Here is a 19,147-nt window from a genome sequence, read left to right as displayed (position 1 = left end):
GCCGTCTCGACTCTTCACGTTTATCCAAGTTTGTGTCACCAGAAGAAACTCCAGATATCGAGAGGTGAAGAAGTCATTCAGTCTTATCTGTTAGTGACCGGCCATGAACCAGAGCAGCCTGCTTCACACAGGTCACAGGCCGGATGAGATGCACAACCCCGGGGATGAAGGCTCCGCCCTCCCTCTGCTGAGGCTGACAGGGACATGTGGAGGCTCAGGTACGATCCCCCTGGCGAGGAACCACCTGAGGTCCAGGACCACAAGAACACAGCAATGCCTCATTAGACAAGGACTAAACTTTACCAACACACCAGCCCGTTTCACCGTCTGTGGTTGTGGAATCATGCTGCCAGTGTCACCTGTGCCGGTGTTCAGTAAATGTTGTATGGGTGGTGTTCATGGTTAGCTTTGTCAGACTGTTAGACAGTAAGCTGTGACTGAAACATACGTGGAGGATGAGTGTGGACTGTCCTTGTACCTGATGAAGGTCAGTCTGAAGCGCCGGGTCGCCCCCTGCAGGAGCAGCAGTACACAGAAAGGTCTCAAACCTTAAACCATTCTGTAATTTCCAGCTGGGGGCGACTGTCCAGAGGTCTGATTTTTTTTAATGTGTATGTGTTAGTCCCCATAGGGAAATAGTTCCTCTGCATTGAACCCATTCACCCAGTGAAGCAGTGGGCAGCCACCAATGCAGCGCCCGGGGAGCAGTGTGTAGGGACGGCACCTTGCTCAGGGGTACCTCAGGGTAGCCGTTCAGTGGAGTTGAACCCCCGACCTTCCGATCATGGGGCCACCACTCTACCTACTGAGCTATCCCTGCCCCCTTTTTTTTTTTTTTTTTTTTTTTTTTTTTGAATTAAAGTCTGAGAGAAAATGAACATCCTGATGACCTCTGACCTCCGTGAACTCTTTACTTGCTGCTTTCAGGTGTTTTGAAGTTTATTTTGGAGGAACAGGAAGAAGCGCACCATAAACGAGATCAGGTACTTGTTTTTCTGTTTTATGGGCGGAGCTGTTAAATCAGACTCTAAAATAAAGAGAAGTCTCATCCCGAAATATTTTATTACTTGAACCTTGGCAGACACCTCGACACGTAAGTAAAGTTTATTTATTAAGCGCTTTTCGTAGACAGTCACAAAGCGCTGTACGCGAAGGTTAAGATAAACAGAACGTTAGTAATAAAATAGACAATATAAACAATATCAAAGTTAAATGTAAATAAAAAATGTTCAAGGCGTTGATCAACAGAAGGCTTGTTTAAACTGAAACAGCCTTTGTACAGCTTGGAGGCAAGAAAGAGAAGATCTGTCCAAGCTGGTAAACAGGACGTGACAATAATCTAAACAACAACACAAATGCATGAACACTTTTCCAGATCAGCTGAGGAGACCATATGTCGCCGTTTAGAAATGTTCCTTAAATGAAAGAAACAGGAACGAGACAGAGATTTTACAGAGTCGAGGCCCAGAGACGAATCAGATATTTGACTTAACAGAAAGAAGCAAGAACCTGACTGACTTCAGATTGTAGTCCAGGATGAGTTACGATCGTTGTCTCGGTCTGGTTTGTGTTTAAAACAAGGTAGTTGTTAGAAAGCCAATCAGAAACCTGAGTTAAGCACTGGACTAGGGTGGACAGCGACTCCAGCTGAGCAGGCTGACACATGCAGCTGAATGTCATCGGCATAGAAATGATAAGAAATGACTGAATAATGCAGCTAATGGAAGCATGAAAATAATAATGGACCCAAAACTGAACCCTGTGGAACCCCACAGGTTGGGGGGCGACGTTAGAGGTGAACCTGTCAGTCCTAACAGTAAAGCTCCTGTCTGATAAGTAGGAAGAAAACCAGGTAAGCCGGAGCCAGATATATGCGCCAAAACCTGTTAGCTTGTTAGCGTTTTTATGGTCAATGCTATCGAAGGATGCGCTGAGACAAAGCAAAACGATCACAGAACAATTCCTGCATCAGAACCCACCAACAGATCCCAGAGATCCGGTCTCAGTGGAAGCCGGACTGAAAGGGTCCAAAATCTAATCTGCATGTCTGCGCTGACAGGAAGCGATGTCACTTTCTGAGCTGTACACATCACTTCACGTTCAGACCAATCAGAAAAAAAATCAGCTTCATCTTGAGTTCATGATTCCCAGTTTGCCCAGTCCAGTCTGAGACGCCAGCAGAGACGCCATGCTGCTGCAGCCCAAGCTCGCCGCCACATCATACGCCGTCTGACCCGCAGCGTTCCTCCGCCTCACGTTGGCCTTACAGCTGAAACCAGGGACAGAGAGGATGATGTCATTATGACAAGTGGGAGGAGCAACAACTGCAGGTACTGTGCTGCATTCAGTAGCAACTTGGAACTTTCAATCTCAGTCAGACCCGGCACACTGTTGCCACACCAACCGTCTCTCGTTCAAGATCTAAGAAGCTTTGACTCTGAAACACACCTGCAGGCGGCCGTGTTTACACAGAGACACTGAATGCAGCATTTAACTCAGACTCACCTGAGCAGGACCTCAGCACACGGCACACCTGCAGACCCCAGTGCTGCAGCTTCATGCAGAGCAGTGTTCTTCATCCTGAGGAGGAGGAGGAGTGTCACCACACATGAGCATCACAGGGTCTAAATAATGGAAGCTAGTAGCTACAAGGACCAATCAGAGGGCTCCATCAGCACCTCATCCAGAATCTGAAGCAACCAGTGTGCGGGCAAGTTTCAGGTAAGCACAGTGAAGTGGGCGGAGTCTATGGGATGTTGTTATGATGAATGAAGACCTTGAAGGTGATCTGCTCAATCCACGAGTCTGAGAACCGTCAGCCAATCAGAATCATGCATGAAATCAGCTGATAATAAATCAATTTGTTGATCAATTATTAAGTCATGTACTAACAGAGACTTGGAGGAGAGAGACCTGATATTTAATAATCCACATTTCACTGTGTTACTCTTTGGTTCAGATGTGGATACTGTATTGTTCTTTCTTTGTGATTGTTTATGTTTAAGTTGTTTGTTGCTGGTTTTTAGTTTGTTTTTTGTCTGTTTGGGAGCTGACACAGTCTCTATGGAGATGGGTTTTTGGGGGGGTAGCAGGAGGAGAGAAGCTGCAGAGAGGCGTGTAAGACTGCAGCTCTGCTTCCTGGTCCCAACTCTGGATAGTCATATTTTGGGGGGTTTAATAAATTTGTCCATGTTTCTAGAAATGAGAGCTGCTCCATCCAAAGTGGGATGGATGCCGTCTCTCCTAACAAGACCAGGTTTCCTCCAGAAGGTTTGCCAATTATCTATGAAGCCCACATCGTTTCTGGGACACCACTCAGACAGCCAGCAATTTAAGGAGAACATGCAGCTAAACATGTCACTCCTGGTCTGATTGGGGAGGGGACCAGAGAAAACTACAGAGTCCCACAAAGTTACACACCGATTCAATATTGATTTTAGTGACCTCCGATTGGCGTAACCGGGTGTCATTACTGCCGACGTGAATTATGATCTTACTGAATTTACGTTTACCCTCGCCAGCAGTTTCCGGTTTGGGGTTGCTGCTCTGGTACTGGGGGCGGGCCCTCAGTAGACACACCTGTGGGATCACGTGTCACCTTGCTCTAGCTGTAAAAAAATAAAAAATAAAAACCTGGTCTTACCGTCCAGACTGTTGGTCGACGTCGGCGCCTCGCTGCACCAAAACAGGTAGGACGTCATGGTGACCATTTACCACGGCAACAGCCAAGGCGTGTAGGCCATCGCTCCGGCAGCAGGAAGGGTCCGCCCCCTGGCGAACAACCGCACACACAAATGTAAAGCGCGTCAGGTGACCCTGAGCAGGCTGTTGGTGCACGCAGAGGATGGTACCTGGTCCAGGAGCTGCTGGATGACGCCGACCTCACCTTGACCCGGACCCAGCTCCGTCAGCAGCTGAACGTCCTTCACCTGCAGCCAGACAGCCAATCAGAGAGGAGCATGAACAGGTACAATCAGCGAGGAACTGAACTCAGCTGTGGGCGGAATTTCTCACCAGCGGTTTGGGCGTCAGGTAAGGTTTGGAGGGTGGAGCCGAGAGCTGGTCACTTCCTGTCCGACACCAAAATAAAAGATCGATCAGCAGCTTCTGATTGGCTGATGTAAATGAAAAACCAATCACACTTTCTTCGATTGAACATGGCGCACACACACACACGTACACTGACACAGACCTACACTCACCCCCCCTCCAAGCTCACGTCTTCCATGTTGTGAAATGTGATGATTCCTGTGCTGAGGTGGATCTCCCTGTTGGAGCTCAGTCTGGGGGGGGGGTCTTTTTCCTCCTCGTCTTTCCTCATGTTGCTAACTGACGTACTGATTATCAGCTCAGCTCAGGTGATACAACATAAAGAGGTCCCGCCCCTTTCACACTCTACTCTGTTCTGACTGGCCAACACCAGAGCACTCCCCAGCAGGTATCTGACCAATAACATGCCTGCTGGTTAATCGGACCAACACAGGTCTAAGTCTGAGGTCGGTTTTGGTGAAATCCGAGGAATCTAATTGGCTGAAATGTTGAGCTGAATGTCTGTGTGTCACATGGGCTCTCACCTGTCCACCCTGTTTGCTCTGCAACGCTGCTCAGAGTCTTGGTCCAGCTGGCGAGCTCAAATCCTCCACCTGGAGATCCCATGTCATCATCAGCACCCACCTGAGACCACACCCCACTCGTTAAACTCGTTAAATAACCACGATGTTCTACGCTCAGCCCACCTGTTCCAAACACACCTGTTTTTCTTGAAGCTCGGCTGCTGCAAAGCTGACGGTCAGACTGACCTCACGGCGATCCTCCTGAATCACCGCAGAGACCATCTGCAAGGAAACACCACAGGAAGTGACCTGCCTGCACCTGCTCATGTAAAACCACCTTCTGATTTAACACGGCGATGTCACTGCTGGACAGGTGAAGGGCGTGTGAGGTGTGATTTACCCGGCCCAGACGAGGCTCTCCCAGCAGCGCCCTGAAGGGGGCGTTGTTCTGGGCATAGCTCCTCAGGTGAGCGCATATGTGATCCAGCTGCTTCCTCCAGTAACCTGAACATGACAGGTGTCACACACGGAACGACGCCTCTGTAACCCCGCCCCCGACACTGAGACTGTGAGTTGGGTTTTACCTCGTCCCGGGCTGATGGCGGTGAGCGGTGGGTGGCGGTCGCTCTGCACCTGCTTCCTGAGGAGCTGTAGCGCTCTGTGCTGCTCCTTCCTCTGCAGCTCAGTGCCTGATGGGTAATAGAGTCCTACAGTCTGTGTGCACTGATCCACAGTGGGTGTGGCGATTTTCACACTTCGCGGAGGGTGCAAAGAGGCAGTGGCCCGCCAGGTGGCACCACAGGCAGTCTGCACTCCCACCTGCACACAAAAGGAGGGAGCTGACTGGCTGGAATCGAAGGCAACACGTGGAAGGCGTGATGTCAACATACCTGGCGGTTGGCGGCGCCCTTGACCGATCGTGTGATGTCACCGCAGGATCCGAGTGGGACCGGTGCTTCCAGGAAGATGCCGCAGGCGGTGCAGTAGGAAGCGTACGGGTGTGCACTTGCTCCACAACGCTGACACGTCACACAGCGGGCAGCGTGGGCGGGCTGAAAACACACAGTGTCACTACAAATCCCACAATGCCTCACTCCACACTGCTTTAGGTGTCAGGTGTGGGTTCACCTTGGAGCCGCACCAGTCGCAGAATCTCGCGTCGCTCCGGTTTAAACGTTTACATCTGGTGCAGGACAACATCCTGGTGTGCGCTCCTGGGTCAGAGGGCACAGCGCTCCTGGCTCCGCCCACCTGAAGCCATGAGGAGTAAAGAGAGCGTAAACTGTCTGTAGGTGAGGCTGTACAGGTGTGGTCAGCAGCTGCTTACCTGCTGCAAGCGGCTCTCGCAGGTCAGACAGCTGAAGGCGTCGGCCGGATTCCCACTTCCACAGCAGACACACATCACATGACCCTGCATCCACCACAGGTAAACACCAGGGTGTGCGTGTGCGTGTGTGTGTGTGTGTTTGTGTGTCTGCGTGCGTGTGTGTGTGTGTGTGTGTTTGTGTGTCTGCGTGCGTGTGTGTGTGTGTGTCTGTGCGTGTGTGTGTGTCTGCGTGCGTGTGTGTGTGTGTGTCTGTGTGTGTGTTTGTCTGCGTGCGTGTGTCTGTGCGTGTGTCTGTGTGTGTGTTTGTCTGCGTGCGTGTGTGTGTCTGTGTACCTGCAGAGTGATGCCTGCCCGTAGCTGCAGCTGTTGATCGATGGCAGCTTCACACACCAAACAGCTGTGTGTGCTGGCGGGGACTAGAGCCCCACAGAACACACACAGCAACATCTGACGCACACACACACACACGCACACATATGCACACACACGCACATAGATTCAATGTCAGGTGTTCAGCTGGACGTGGCAATGCTCTTACAGGTGAGTGCATGCAGTACCTGTCCTCCCTCAGCAGGTGGCAGCCTGTGACCGGGCAGCAGAGGAAGCGCCGCTCCACACTGAGCGCAGAACTGAGCGAGCGGGTCGGAGGGGCGGCGATGCAGACAGCGAGCACACCTGGATGCACAGAAACTGTTGCCTTATCTGGTTTACACTGTGAAGCCAAAAGTATGTGGACACACCTGCACACCTGGGCAATGAGTGGAAATCAATCAAACTGAATGTATTTATTTAAAAAAGAGAAAATGTTTTCCTCATTTTCCTTCTTCTCTTGGGACGTTCACCGGCTCTGTTTGACGAGCGGTCCACAAACTTTTGGCTCTGATGGAGGGCTGTACCGTGTGCTCGTACCACAGGAAGTCGGTGTCTCGCTGCACTCGTGTCGTCTCCGTGCTCTTCAGCTGCCTCAGGTCACCTGACTCCCTAAAAACCGCAGGTTGGGAGCGCTGAGATGAGGCGAGCTGGGCGTCAATCTCAGAGCCATGACGACCGTTCAGAAAACGAGGGCCTGACTGAAGGGAGTGATTTCCCATCATCTTTGGCTCTGGACACAGAAAACAGGAAGTGTGAAGCTCTGTGATTGGCCAGATGAAGAGAAAGAGCAGGTTTACCCCCCACCGCCCAAGGTTAAGGGGGAGTTCTTCATTTCGACTGTCTGCCCACACAGTATCCTCTGATTGGTTAGTTTTCTCTGTAATGTTGTACGTCTTTACCTGTGAGTACGGTAAGACTTGAGGTAGCTGTTGTAATGTACCGTATTATGAATAAAGGTGAATTTAACTGAACACACCTGAGGTCTCAGCAAGAAAGGATGTTCCTTCAGGCGGTGGCTGGAAGGCAAAGGAAGCATTTCTGTGAATCATCAGGTGTGTGCAGGGGCAGCTGGGAAATATGGTCTGCAGCAGGCAGGTGCGCGATTACCTGCAGGAAGTCGTCCAGAGGATCCACAGAGAAAACCTTGGTCACTATGGAGCTCTCTCTGCCGTCACTGCAGACAAACATAAACTTTATTGATCTACACTGTGAAAACATCTGCTGCCTGTACGCACTGATGTCAGGTGACCACTCACCTGGTGACAGCCACCGCTCGGACTGTCACCCGGCCTGCAGGCAGCAGGATGGGCTGGCTGTACTTCCTGCTGCTGCCTGCTGCTCCATGATGCCCCGCCCCCGGCTTTGAACCATCCAGAGTGTAAAAGATCAGAACACCTGCAGAATCTGCACAGACACACCTGTCACATGACCTGCTGGATAGATGGATGCTGGGTGGATGAGCAGACGGTTGGTGTTCTACCTGACTGGATGGACACAGGTGTGCTCGTGTCGATGTGGTTCTTGGCTCGATGAGTCTGCAGGTGGATGATGGGAATGATGAGCGGAGCTGACACTGCCCCTGCTGCCATGACAACAACCGTCTGCCAACCAATCAGTTAGTCAATAAATCAGTTGTTCGGTTCCCTTTCAGACAGTAAGACGTCCTCGCCGGCTTTGTCCCAACATAGTTTCACTCATTCATGTTTTTACTCAGTTACTTCTGCTGAGTAGCCTCATACTGTCTCATGCATCTGTAAAATACATGGATGGAGCTGAATCTGTGTCCCAGCACAGAGAACAAACCAAAGAACCGACCGCCTGCTGCACAGAGCAGAGAACCTCATATCATAACAACAGGTGCGATAATGAACCCTCTGTACACAGAAGCCGGGCGACCAACACGCAGCACGCGTTGGTCGCTCTAGCATCGGTCCATGAAACGAGGCAGGAGCCTGATGGATACGAACGAGCGGTGTCCGACAGGAGGGCGGGGATGTCGACGTGCACCTGGGCCGCATAGGTGGTGGCTCATGTTCCTGTAGCTTTATTCTGTAGTACAGAATTCACCTGCTTGCTGCTACTACTGCACATTCACCTAATGTATAAACTATATATATATAATGTTCTTCCTCTCCCGCCCCCCCATTTTTGCACATGTCGAGGAGCGTGTCAGGTTACATTTCACCGTGTGTTATACTTCTATAACTATGCATGTGACAAATAAAGAGCTTTGAACCTGTACGGCGGTTTGCAAACGCCTCCGTCAGATTTCAGGCTCTGCAGTTCTCAGCAGCTTAGTGCGGCCACATCAAACCGCTTTGGAGTGATTCCCCCACTGAACAGTCCTGATCCAGAACCTTTACTTGGAAGAACAAAGCCAGTGCTGACCCACTGCCAGGCACTACAGCCTTTCCTGGAGGCTGGTCGCCATCCTCTGAGCTAGACCCAGCAGATGCTTGCCCGACTCTTTGTGTTGTTTGTTAAAATGATCTACCATTGATAAAAAGAGTGTAAAGTTCTAGCTGATCCACCACATTAATTTCATTTTCACATGTCGTGTAGCTTTCTGGATGTTATCCTCATTGGGCTACATACTTATTTATCATACAGACTATACAACACTGAAAATCTAAAATCACATATTTTAAGTAACCGAGATGTTTCATTATTTGGTGTAAAGCCAATTAAACAGACTATGTATATATCCACGTGTATGCTTACTGCATTTGATGTATTTAACCAAATTTAATACATATTACAGAATGAAACACCTGTGGAAAGAAACGGCTTTGATTTTGCCACCTCATCTTGTGATGTAGCATAACTTAAGCAGCAAGGAAGGTGATAAGTAAATAGCATTAGCAGACAATTGAAGTTCTTTTTAAGCATACTTTATTGCTAGCATCTCCCTTTTACCATAAAACAATCAATCAGGCATGCAAAAATCCCACTGGCTTTATACAAGACTTTGCCCACACCTGACCTCGTTAGTCCCTACCATTGAACAAAATAGGTCAAACCAAATAATACAATTCTAAACAAAGAACAGGAATAAAGTCATGCATGAAACTGACAAACTCATTTACTCAACTAAATGGTTTGTAAAGTAAAACACTGCATACAATATAACTCAAAAGGCTACTTTAAAGAAAACAAACAATACTATACAAAATGAAAAACCCTCCATTTGGTTACACCCAGTGATCCAATCATTGACCTCATGACCCTATATAAACAGGAAGTAGTGGGCGGCCCTTCCCACACACCCGTCTCACATACAGGACCTGAATGCACAACATGGACACCATGGTAAGTATAACCAAAGCAACATAAAGAAACATAATTTACTAGACATGTGCCTGTAAACAGAAGAGAATTCAGATGATCTGATGGTTAGTAGTGTTTGCTTTAAAACACATGCATGGATGTAAAGAATGTAACTACTGCTACCACAAACAAAACCCGGGATATTGTGTGTTAAGAGAAGTTACACCAGCAATGTCTAAATTAAAGCATTATGGCTGACTGTAAAATAACAGAACACAGAATAACAATATACGCAAGTGACAAATGGCAAATGAATTCTGTCCTAGCCACTTTGTCACACATCTGATTTCCATGCCACCCTAAGAACATGTCTTTAGATGCGCCCCTGCTCCCGGTGACCGTCTGTCTGTCTTCTCATCTGTCGTCTCCAAACATCACAGCGGGTCTCACAGCCTTCTACATCAGGCCAGACACTCGTCTCCACCACCCGTGACCCAGTGGGACATGCAAGTTACTGGTGTGAGTCCTCTGAGAGGACTGAGGTGTTAACATCTCAGGTTTCTGGGAGGGTTTCCTGTTTTCCTGAAGGTTTACCTGAACAAAGCCTGTGATTGGTCCCCGTGTCTTTACCGTCTCTTTGTTAGTTTGACTGAAGCTGCTCTTACTTTCAAGACTTCAAGACTTCAAGGTTCTTTATTTGTCACATGCATAGTTATACAAGTATAACACACAGTGAAATGTAGCCTGACACTAGGGTTGCCAACTCCCTGAAAAATAAATAAGGGACACCTCGTGGCCAGGGCCGGGCGACCCAGTTGTCTTCACCCTTCCCAGTGTGGTGAATTTTCTAGCTCTTTTTTTGTGTGTGAAATTATTTTTTTTAACCCTTTGACTTGAATTTGATTTAAGTAGATGTGTATTCTTTGTGATATGAACACATGTGAAACAAATGATCATTTAGCCATTTATTTTTAGCTCAAAATGACAACATTAACACAGTAAAACAGGTCTCCTTCTTAAACAGAAGCCTGTCATGCTTAACTTTTGAGAATATAAGTAAATCTTTCTTTAAAAGAACTCTGTCCTGCTTAACTTAAAATTATAGAAAACAATAGAAAGAAAAACATTCTTGTAACTGTGCACATTTAGTGCATTTAGTACAATCGGCTTCAGTTGAAATATTATTTCAGCTTTTCTGATGCTAATCAGCTGCTCCTGGTTGTAAACCCGCTTGTTCCCATGATTACGCATCATAACTCATCATCATTATTCATCTATGTATTACTTTTATGTATTAGTCATCTATTTGTTGTAATCATCTATCCTTGCAGTTGTTTATTACACAAAATAAATTATATTATTACACTTCTGGCCACATAGCGCTGATATTCATTGCACATGCCCATATTAACGTTTTCCAGCCAGGTGTTTTCCTTTTCCCATTCTTCCCTTTCTCTGAGGGGAACAAACATTGCTGCTATAATGCTGGGCTCACACTGTGCGGTTTTTGGCCCATTTTGAGCCGATTTTTGAGTGATCGGACCGATTTTGGCCTTCATCGTGCGTCGTGTAGTATACGTGGGGTAACGAGAAGTGATTAACACCTCACGACCAGCTCCCGATCATCAATCGCTCGTGAGGGTCTCACCACAGCCGCTCACACTGCTCGCGCGCAAACACGTAAACGTCGGTGAAAAAGACGTTGCAGCACGGCTGTGCAGCGTGTGATCTGGACACAAGCAATGGAGGCACAACTTGTAGAACTTTGGAAAGCTCATCCGAGCCTTTTCGATGTGGCATCACAAAATTATCACGACCACAACAACCGTGAAAACAGTTGGATTTACATGCTGCTCAATCACAGCTGCCTGATGAGTGTTTTTCATTAGCAATTTAGCAAAGTTGATGGTGGTGGTGTGTCTGTGTGAGTGTAAGACGGAGAGAGAGAGTGACAGATTTTCTGTTATAACCTTCATGTTATGGAGGCACAGTGTGAGCACTCAGGTCGCATCAGAGCATCGGGCGGTATAGTGTGAGACCTGCATCGTGACCTATGAACTTCTAACCCCTGCGAGTCAATCGTGCAGTTTGAGCAGGAGCTGAATAACGTGACTGAAAAAATCGCACAGTGTAAGCCCAGCTTTAGGTGTACTGTCGTCCGAGACTTGCACCGCAGTGTCGGCGTTTGTTTCCCTGTTGGCCATGCTTCTTGTTGTGGTCATCTGTGGAAGACAGTCTGGATGGTCCCCCATAAATATTTGATTGTAAATAAGGTGAAAGAAGTCTCTTTTAAAATTCTACATAAATGTTATCCAGCCAGTCACTACATGGTCAAATTTAAAAGGGACATAAATACTAATTGTACTTTCTGTGGGGATCATCCAGAAACTGTGACACATCTTTTTTGGTACTGTTCTTTTACACAGAGATTCTGGAAGGAATTTAGCGGGTTTGTTATTGTCCATATTTTAAGGGAGTTTTCTTTACGATGGGAAAATGTTTTATTCTGTTTCTTTAAGTTCCCCAAGAAGCATGATAAATGTTTTTTTATGATAAATTTGTTAATACTTTTAGCTAAATTTTATATCCATAAATGTAAGTTTACTAACAAAACACCATATTTCTGTCATTATTTTAAGGATGTGGAAATGTACATACAATCAATATCAGACTCCACCAACAAAAAGGCTCTCAAAACAATTTATGTATGTGAATTTTTGCGTGTATTCTTATAATTGTTACCTTTTTCTTTCACCCCTGGCTTTGTGTGTTCATGTTCTGTTGTTTTGTATACTCATTGTTTGTTAAATAAAGTTTATTTTAAAAAAAAGAAAAAAAAAATTGTTGTGGTCATCTGTTGTCTTCCGGTATTTTCTCCGGAAGCGACCTTTCCTCGACCAATGAGATGAGCGGTAATCTGAATTGTCATACTCGAATTGTCATAAGTGTGCTGTCAGCTCATTGGTCACAAAGCAGGAGAGGGGCTGGGAATTATGTTTTCAAACAAAGCGTTAAATCCATAAACATTTATAGACTACTTTTGATTCTCACTGTATTACGGGACAAAGTGCGTCCCTTATTAGCTCAATACGGGACGTGTACTTTTGTTTCGAAATACGGGACGATTCCGTATTTTAAGGGACGGTTGGCAACCCTACCTGACACGCTCCTCGACATGTGCAAAAATGGGGGGGGGTGTAGAGGAAGAACATTATATATATCTACATATAGTATATACACTGGGTGAATGTGCAGTAGTAGCAGTAGCAGCAAGCAGGTGGTTTTTTTCTGAGCCTTTGAATGGGGCCGGTTCTGGTTCGATGAACTGCGTATGGCCGGGACACGCCGGTAAATAAAAACAAACAGAGACAGTGTTCTTACCTGGATGAAGGCCCAGGTGATCACCGGGACTGCTGCCGAGTTTACCGGAGTGTCACCATAGCAACGGGCTCTGTCCGCGGGGACGCTTGTTTTAAACGCCTAAACGACAGAGGTGGGCGGTGCTGCCAGTTGTAGTTGTAGTACCCGCCCACCAGTTAGAAACGTACCCTTTAAAGTTTACATTGGTGAAAAATGACCGTAAAATTTAAAGTCATATATTTCTATATGTGATATATTTTATAAATCACCGGGACAAGCTGCTGTACGTCATCGTCACAGGAACAGAGGCCGCCGGCCTAATACTGAAAAAGACCAGTCAAATAAATTTATTTAAATAAAATTAAGCAAAGAAAGAAAGAAATACTGTGACACAGTCAGGCCGGGTATCTATGCTTAAACACAAACAAAAGATCGGGATCTGACCGCGGTGTGTTTTTTAATCAGGCGGATTTCAGGACGCTTCCGGTCGCTTGGGACACGGAAGGACCCCAGCGTGTGCTCGCAGTCAGTCACAATATTAGCTCACAGGCTAACTTAGTAACAGCCCCGCGCCGGCAGGAAGCGCTGGAGATGGCTGAGGTGAAGGTGAAGAAGGAGACGAACCTGTCGGACCCCGTGGAGGTTGAGAACAGGTGAGGGGAGGAGCGGGGCCGGCGGGCCGCTCTGTCCGCGCACCGGACTCCGGACGAATACTGTCGCAATTATCGCCTGTACGGTTCTGCTCGCGCACACAGCGCCTGCGTGCAGGTCATGAACGCGCGTTCACACTGCCCCGCACTGCTGGTCACTTCGGCGTTAATCAGAGTCATCAGCTGGCGTCGCACGACCAACATCTGGACATGTTCTGGTCTTTAATGGCGCCTCTGAGCTAAAGTTTGTGCCTGCTGCTCTTCATGTGCAGCCTGAGCAGCCGAGACAGCAGGCGCAGAAAACGATTAAAACTCAGAGTTTAAACAGAAACAGGTTTACTGTGATTTTTACCTGGTGTGTGCGTACGTGTGCGTGTGTTTCAGGATCAAAGAGCTGTGTCAGCAGTTCCCTCAAGGTATCACGGACCAGGTGATTCAGAACGACATGCCTCACCTGGAGCCACAGCAGAGAGCCATGGCCATCAACAAGCTGCTCTCATTGGTCAGTCTGATGATTTCACTCACCTCCAGAGCGTGAGGAGAATGGCGCTCTTTTTCACTCTGTGTGCTGAGCGGGCAGCAGGTTGATGAGGTGGTGTTTGTTTCAGGGTCAGCTGGACCTGCTGAGGAACAGTGCAGGTCTCCTGTACAGACTGAAGGACTCACAGAGCACCAGGTAAACACACACACAGGTGTAGGAGTGTACTTCCTGTCAGGTGATTGCTGGTGTCTGAGCTGCTTCCTGTCTGTTCTGTCTCAGTAAAATGAAGGGCTCAGACAACCAGGAGAAGCTGGTCTATCAGATCATTGAGGACGCAGGAAACAAAGGTAACTGAGTACTTCCTGTCCCCGTTTGGCTCGCTGCCGTGGCGCGCCGTGACGTCTGCATCTCTCTGCAGGAATCTGGAGCCGAGACATCCGCTTCAAGAGCAACCTGCCTCTGACCGAGATCAACAAGATCCTGAAGAACCTGGAGAGCAAGAAGCTCATCAAAGCTGTGAAGTCTGTGGCCGTGAGTCCGTCACGATCAATAATGGCTGTATCAGCCTTATCGCTGATCAATAATCAATAACATTAGCTGCTGAAAGAGTAAACGTTTATTTAAATATGTGCAGAAAAATCAGCTTAAAATGTGGAAAAATTAAAAAAACTTTAAATTCTAATTGTATATATTTTACAGATGTTTACAACAAACATCTGTAAAATATGTAAATCAGCAAAAATCTGGAAACTATAAAACAGTTTGGAAATAAACACATATAAGTAAATAAAAATTAAAGACGCGACGTCTCCGTGCGTTTCCTGTAAACAAACGCTGACTTGACGATGTCATACTTCCTCTCCGCTGGCGTGTTTGTGCAGGCGTCGAAGAAGAAGGTGTACATGTTGTACAACCTGCAGCCCGACCGCTCTGTGACGGGCGGCGCCTGGTACAGCGACCAGGACTTTGAGTCCGAGTTCGTGGAGGTTCTCAACCAGCAGTGCTTCAAGTTCCTGCAGAGCAAGGTACAATAAACTTTATTTCATTGTCCAAACGGCGCCCAGCAGGAGGAGGCAGAGCGGCGCTCTGAGGCGGGAATAGGGCGGGGCGGCCTTCTTTCCTGTCTCAGAGCTGTATGAACCGTCATGTGACCCTCGTTGTGTTTCCTGCGTCGAGGCGGAGGCGGCGCGGGACAACAAGCAGAGTCCGATGGTTCAGAGGAACAGCTCCTTCGCCACGTCGCACGAAGTCTGGAAGTACATCTGCGAGCTGGGCATCAGCAAGGTGACGTCACACCTCAGACGCACCAATCACAGCACAGCGTTAACCTGCAGACAGCTACACACACACACATTAGAAACACATTAGAAGCAGCTGGGCGCAGATGCTCAGGCAGGTGAGCATTACCTGAGGAGGCGGGAGCGTAGACTTTATACCTCATCCTGCGTGTAAACAGTCCCCTGGACTCAGGCTAATGACCCGGGTCCAGGTGTTTAAGGCGGGGTTTAGTTGATCTTTGGCCAATCTGCTTTCCTGGTCAGGTGAATGAAAGCGACCATGAGACGAGGTGAAAGGGCGGGGTCGACAGCACGGACCTATTTATCTGTGCGTGTGAATCTGGTCTGCGTGCTTTCCTCAGGTGGACCTGTCTATGGACGACATTGAGACCATCCTGAACACGCTCATCTACGACGGGAAGGTGGAGATGACCGTGATCGCCGCCAAGGAGGGCACGGTGGGCAGCGTGGACGGGCAGATGAAGCTGTACCGTGGCGTGAACACCATCATCCAGCCCACCGGCCTTGTCAAGACGCCCTGTGGACTCTGCCCGGTAACGCGCTCCGTCCACATGTACCCAGGGCCGCTCTCAGGGCACCCGAACTCATCCCGTCTCCTCTCCGCAGGTGTTCGACGACTGCCACGAGGGCGGAGAGATCTCGCCATCCAACTGCATCTACATGAGCGAGTGGTTGGACTTCTGACGCCACGCGTTTCTCTGTGACGGAAGCTTCACTTCCTGTTCGTCACAGACGTGAAGAAGCTGGCGGCCTTAGTTCCTGTGACGATGGCGTGCAGCAGTGTGTCCCGGTTCTGGTTCTGGAGGCGCAATGTTTGTTTTCTGGAGCTGCTTCACTGTTTCTGTTTGACATCGTTAATCTTTGAGGTCGTCTTATTGGTCCCGTCATGGTCACATGGTCTCAGATGTTTTGGTATAATGCCGCTCCCACCTGCAAACGCTCTGTAGTACAACCGCATTTTTGTGTGTGTGTGTGTGTGTGTGTGTGTGTGTGTGTGTGTGTGTGTGTGTGTGTGTGTGTGTGTGTGTGTGTGTGTGTGTGTGTGAGCGAGCTCCAGTGTCCTGATTATAAAATGATTTAGAAGGAAAATAATTTTTCTTTGTTGGAACCAGTTTTTGACCACCAGGTGGTGCTGTGGTTGCTATGCAGTGAGGCAAACACCTGCAGCCAATCAGAGCCGTTTCTGGTTGTTTGAGCTGAAGGGAACATGTGGACGTTTCCACCTTCATGTTTAAAGTTTTGGCCCTGGCTGCTGGTTTCAGGGACGAGGCGGGGGGAACGGCCCTGAGCGCGGGCTGTCAGGCCGCGGTCTCTGGGAGGGAGAGCAACGGTCACATTGGCCTGGACCTCCTCAGTTCTGGTTCTGAAGAGCACCAGAGGACTCTGATGAGGCGCTCTGACATTCAATCTGTTCTGTGATTATTTTGGTCCACGAGTGTCGTGATTTGGTGTATGAATAAAGTGGGTGGAGACTTAGCCGTGTGGCGTTTACTGTCTGTCTCTGCGTGGTTTTCTTTGAATCTCTGAGGAGGTCACGGAGCTCCTCTCAGCCTGTGGGAGCGCTAATGGGCCTCACGGTGAATCGATGTGGAGACGGTCAGCACTCAGATTATCTCTCTTATTGTCTGATGCACTCTGTGTGTTTGTCCAATCGCAGCCCACCATGTTTTCCATTAGATGCCATTAAGCTCCATCAGGCCGTAATGGGCTCGGCGCTGAGTGTCAGCACGGATCACGTTACACAACATGTTTCATATCTGATATATTCATAGCTCAGCGAGAGACGCTGTGAAGGAGGAGTCCAAATACTGCATTACCCATGAGCCTCAGCTGCCAGTAACTGTCACAGACCGTGTTATTCACATAATGTCATTAAAATGCTCCAGAAGGCTCCAGCAGGACAAACGTGAACCAGAGGTGCAGTTCAGGTGATGGTGCACCTGTCAGTCACAGAGGCCACGCCCCTAACATTGCAAACAGGTGCATGGTTGCATGATTTGGTACAGGTGTGAAGGTAGAAATTCTTTGCATCAGCCGTAAATGTGCCGTTAACATGGGAGTCTATGAGGACTGACTCACTGCTGCCTCTGCTGCACACTAGAGGAACTGCAGGCTTGGAGGGTTCTGTGTTTCATTCATTTATTATAAACTACAAAGTTTAATGTGTGCAACGTGAATACATACAGAGATTTATTAGAGCACGTGCCATAAAAACTGTAAAACACGGATATTTAACAGGATGTGTCATCGTTTATTTAGCAAATGTTTTTATCCTCATTAAAACTCATGTTTGTGTTCGGGACTCGTGTCAGAAAGTAATGTGGCCTCTTAATCAGTAATAACAACAATAATAGTAACAATAACAATATTAGTAATAATAATAAATAACAGTAATAACAACAATAATAGTAACAATAACAATATTAGTAATAATAATAAATAACAGTAATAACAACAATAATAGTAACTGTCTGTGGAATAAAGAGGCTCCGACTCGGATCAACTGAAGCTGCTGCTGCTCTCTGCGGCCTGCAGGGGGCGCTCTGCAGGCGGACCCGAAGCCCAGAATCAGACCCGAACCCTCTGAGCGGGGGGAGGGGGCAGTGCGGATTCTTTCCCGTCATCCCCTGCGGCAGCAGCAGGAGCAGCAGCCCCCGCCACCTCCTCTGTGCTCTCCGGTCTGCAGACTCTTCCTCACCTCCGCTGAAGTTTGGAGTGTCGCTCCGACCCTGAGCAGGTAAGCAGCGTCCTGGTCTCTACTGTCTCTATTGTGTCTCTACTGTGGCTGTGATTGAAGAGAGGCGCTCCGGAGCCTCGGCTCCTCCATAACTTCGCTCCGCGTTGGCGGGGAGCGGCTCCGGGATCCCTCCCGGAGGCTCTGGAGCCGCTCCCCGCCGACGCGCGGCCCGCGCCGCGGTGCTCCTCCGCCCGCGTGTCCGCGGCTCGTCCCCGCCAGCAGCCATTAGTAAGGATGGATGAGAATAACGGTGCGCCATGAGAGGAGACAAACAGGCGTGGCCGCGGAGGAGGAGGAGGTGAGGAGTGTATGCGTCCCGGACAATAACAGCTCCTTTCAGCGGGAGCTCAGCGGGGCCGAGCCCGCCGAGAGCCGCCGCTCCGACCGGAGAAAGTGCTGGAAAACAGCGGCGGGAGGCCCAGAAACCGGACACAGCTCCTCAGAGTTCCCGTCAGGTTCCGCTCAGCGTGACCGGTTCTGCTTGTGTTTGCCTCTCTCTCTCTCTCTCACACACACACACACACACACACACACACACACACACACACACACACACACACACAGGACATGTAAATAAAACACAACGTTTCCCAAACCTTCACAGAACGTCCTTCAACCCAAACCGGAACATGAAAGATCATCTGAGGGCTCATATGGGAACACTTGGGTTCTCATCCCAGCGTTCCCAAACCGTTTGTCAGGGTCACAGTTCCCTTATAGGTATGTCCATGAAATGTTCCCTAAAGGTTCTCCTCTAACAGGAAGCCAGTGAACCAGCAGCTTTTGGTTGTGTGAACGTTTTGGGAATGTTTTTCTGACGTTAGGAGCATCCCAACACTGCAGAGCTGGGATCCAGCATCCCATGAATTTGTTTGGGACATGTTCTTTAAGGTCCCTGCGTGGTTGGAGTTACCTCCACGTTCCCTGAAAGCTCTTCCATAACGGAAAATGTCCTGGTTTAGAAATTAGAGCCGTCTGTGTTTATGTGAACAAACTCGTTTAGAACGACAGGAGCAACCCCCGGTGTTCCCGTAACGCTTCGCTTCCTTTCCCTGAATGTTGCCTGAGTGTTCTAATGGCTGCCTGTCTAATGAGACAGGAA

At 48.5% G+C, this 19,147-nt stretch overlaps 3 protein-coding genes across 8 annotated transcripts in view; 2 read left to right on the top strand and 1 right to left on the bottom strand.

The window, feature by feature from the left end:
* Window positions 1-1,043: 1,043 nt before the first annotated feature.
* On the bottom strand, window positions 1,044-14,162 carry dzank1 (double zinc ribbon and ankyrin repeat domains 1). Of its 6 annotated transcripts, XM_080880432.1 has the most exons (21): window positions 13,149-13,398; window positions 12,901-13,022; window positions 7,733-7,853; window positions 7,509-7,656; window positions 7,360-7,426; window positions 7,229-7,268; window positions 6,790-6,982; window positions 6,438-6,555; window positions 6,214-6,327; window positions 5,881-5,964; window positions 5,682-5,804; window positions 5,444-5,605; window positions 5,138-5,372; window positions 4,954-5,057; window positions 4,752-4,835; window positions 4,575-4,674; window positions 4,015-4,070; window positions 3,852-3,929; window positions 3,644-3,771; window positions 2,506-2,580; window positions 1,044-2,269 (listed from the first exon to the last, which is right to left on the bottom strand). In XM_080880432.1, the coding sequence occupies exons 3-21, from the start codon at window positions 7,839-7,841 to the stop codon at window positions 2,128-2,130; spliced, it is 2,160 nt and encodes a 719-aa protein (XP_080736558.1). In that variant the 5' UTR covers window positions 7,842-7,853; window positions 12,901-13,022; window positions 13,149-13,398; the 3' UTR covers window positions 1,044-2,127. The 6 variants fall into 6 exon arrangements, with proteins under 6 accessions (XP_080736558.1, XP_080736559.1, XP_080736561.1 ...); XM_080880433.1 differs by lacking the exons at window positions 12,901-13,022; window positions 13,149-13,398 and adding an exon at window positions 14,055-14,162; XM_080880435.1 differs by lacking the exons at window positions 12,901-13,022; window positions 13,149-13,398 and adding an exon at window positions 13,882-14,011.
* On the top strand, window positions 13,351-16,799 carry polr3f (polymerase (RNA) III (DNA directed) polypeptide F). The gene is made up of 9 exons (XM_080880436.1): window positions 13,351-13,532; window positions 13,914-14,031; window positions 14,138-14,205; window positions 14,290-14,357; window positions 14,429-14,541; window positions 14,892-15,035; window positions 15,187-15,294; window positions 15,650-15,841; window positions 15,915-16,799. The coding sequence occupies exons 1-9, from the start codon at window positions 13,471-13,473 to the stop codon at window positions 15,990-15,992; spliced, it is 951 nt and encodes a 316-aa protein (XP_080736562.1). The 5' UTR covers window positions 13,351-13,470; the 3' UTR covers window positions 15,993-16,799.
* Window positions 16,800-17,892: 1,093 nt separating this feature from the next.
* Window positions 17,893-19,147, top strand: part of LOC308395546 (spectrin beta chain, non-erythrocytic 1-like) — a 33,205-nt gene continuing 31,950 nt past the window's right edge. The window contains exon 1 of the mRNA XM_080880429.1: window positions 17,893-18,045. The gene's annotated coding sequence lies outside the window, so the exon portion shown is untranslated. The remainder of the gene's footprint in view (window positions 18,046-19,147) is intronic.

Source organism: Rhamphochromis sp. 'chilingali', assembly GCF_963969265.1.
Source record: "Rhamphochromis sp. 'chilingali' genome assembly, chromosome: 4".
Taxonomy (NCBI): Eukaryota; Metazoa; Chordata; class Actinopteri; order Cichliformes; family Cichlidae; genus Rhamphochromis; species Rhamphochromis sp. 'chilingali'.
Note: the sequence above shows the minus strand (reverse complement) of the source record. Positions and strands in the feature narration are given on the sequence as shown.

Coding starts and splice junctions, on each gene's coding strand:
- dzank1 (XM_080880433.1), bottom strand. CDS start 7,841: ATGGCAGCAGGGGCAGTGTCAGCTCCGCTCATCATTCCCATCATCCAC. Junction 7,269..7,359: donor CTCTGGACGACTTCCTGCAG/GTAATCGCGCAC, acceptor TTTGCCTTCCAG/CCACCGCCTGAAGGAACATC. Junction 6,556..6,789: donor CGAGACACCGACTTCCTGTG/GTACGAGCACAC, acceptor CTGTGCATCCAG/GTGTGCTCGCTGTCTGCATC.
- polr3f (XM_080880436.1), top strand. CDS start 13,471: ATGGCTGAGGTGAAGGTGAAGAAGGAGACGAACCTGTCGGACCCCGTG. Junction 14,206..14,289: donor AAGGACTCACAGAGCACCAG/GTAAACACACAC, acceptor GTTCTGTCTCAG/TAAAATGAAGGGCTCAGACA. Junction 15,842..15,914: donor CGCCCTGTGGACTCTGCCCG/GTAACGCGCTCC, acceptor TCCTCTCCGCAG/GTGTTCGACGACTGCCACGA.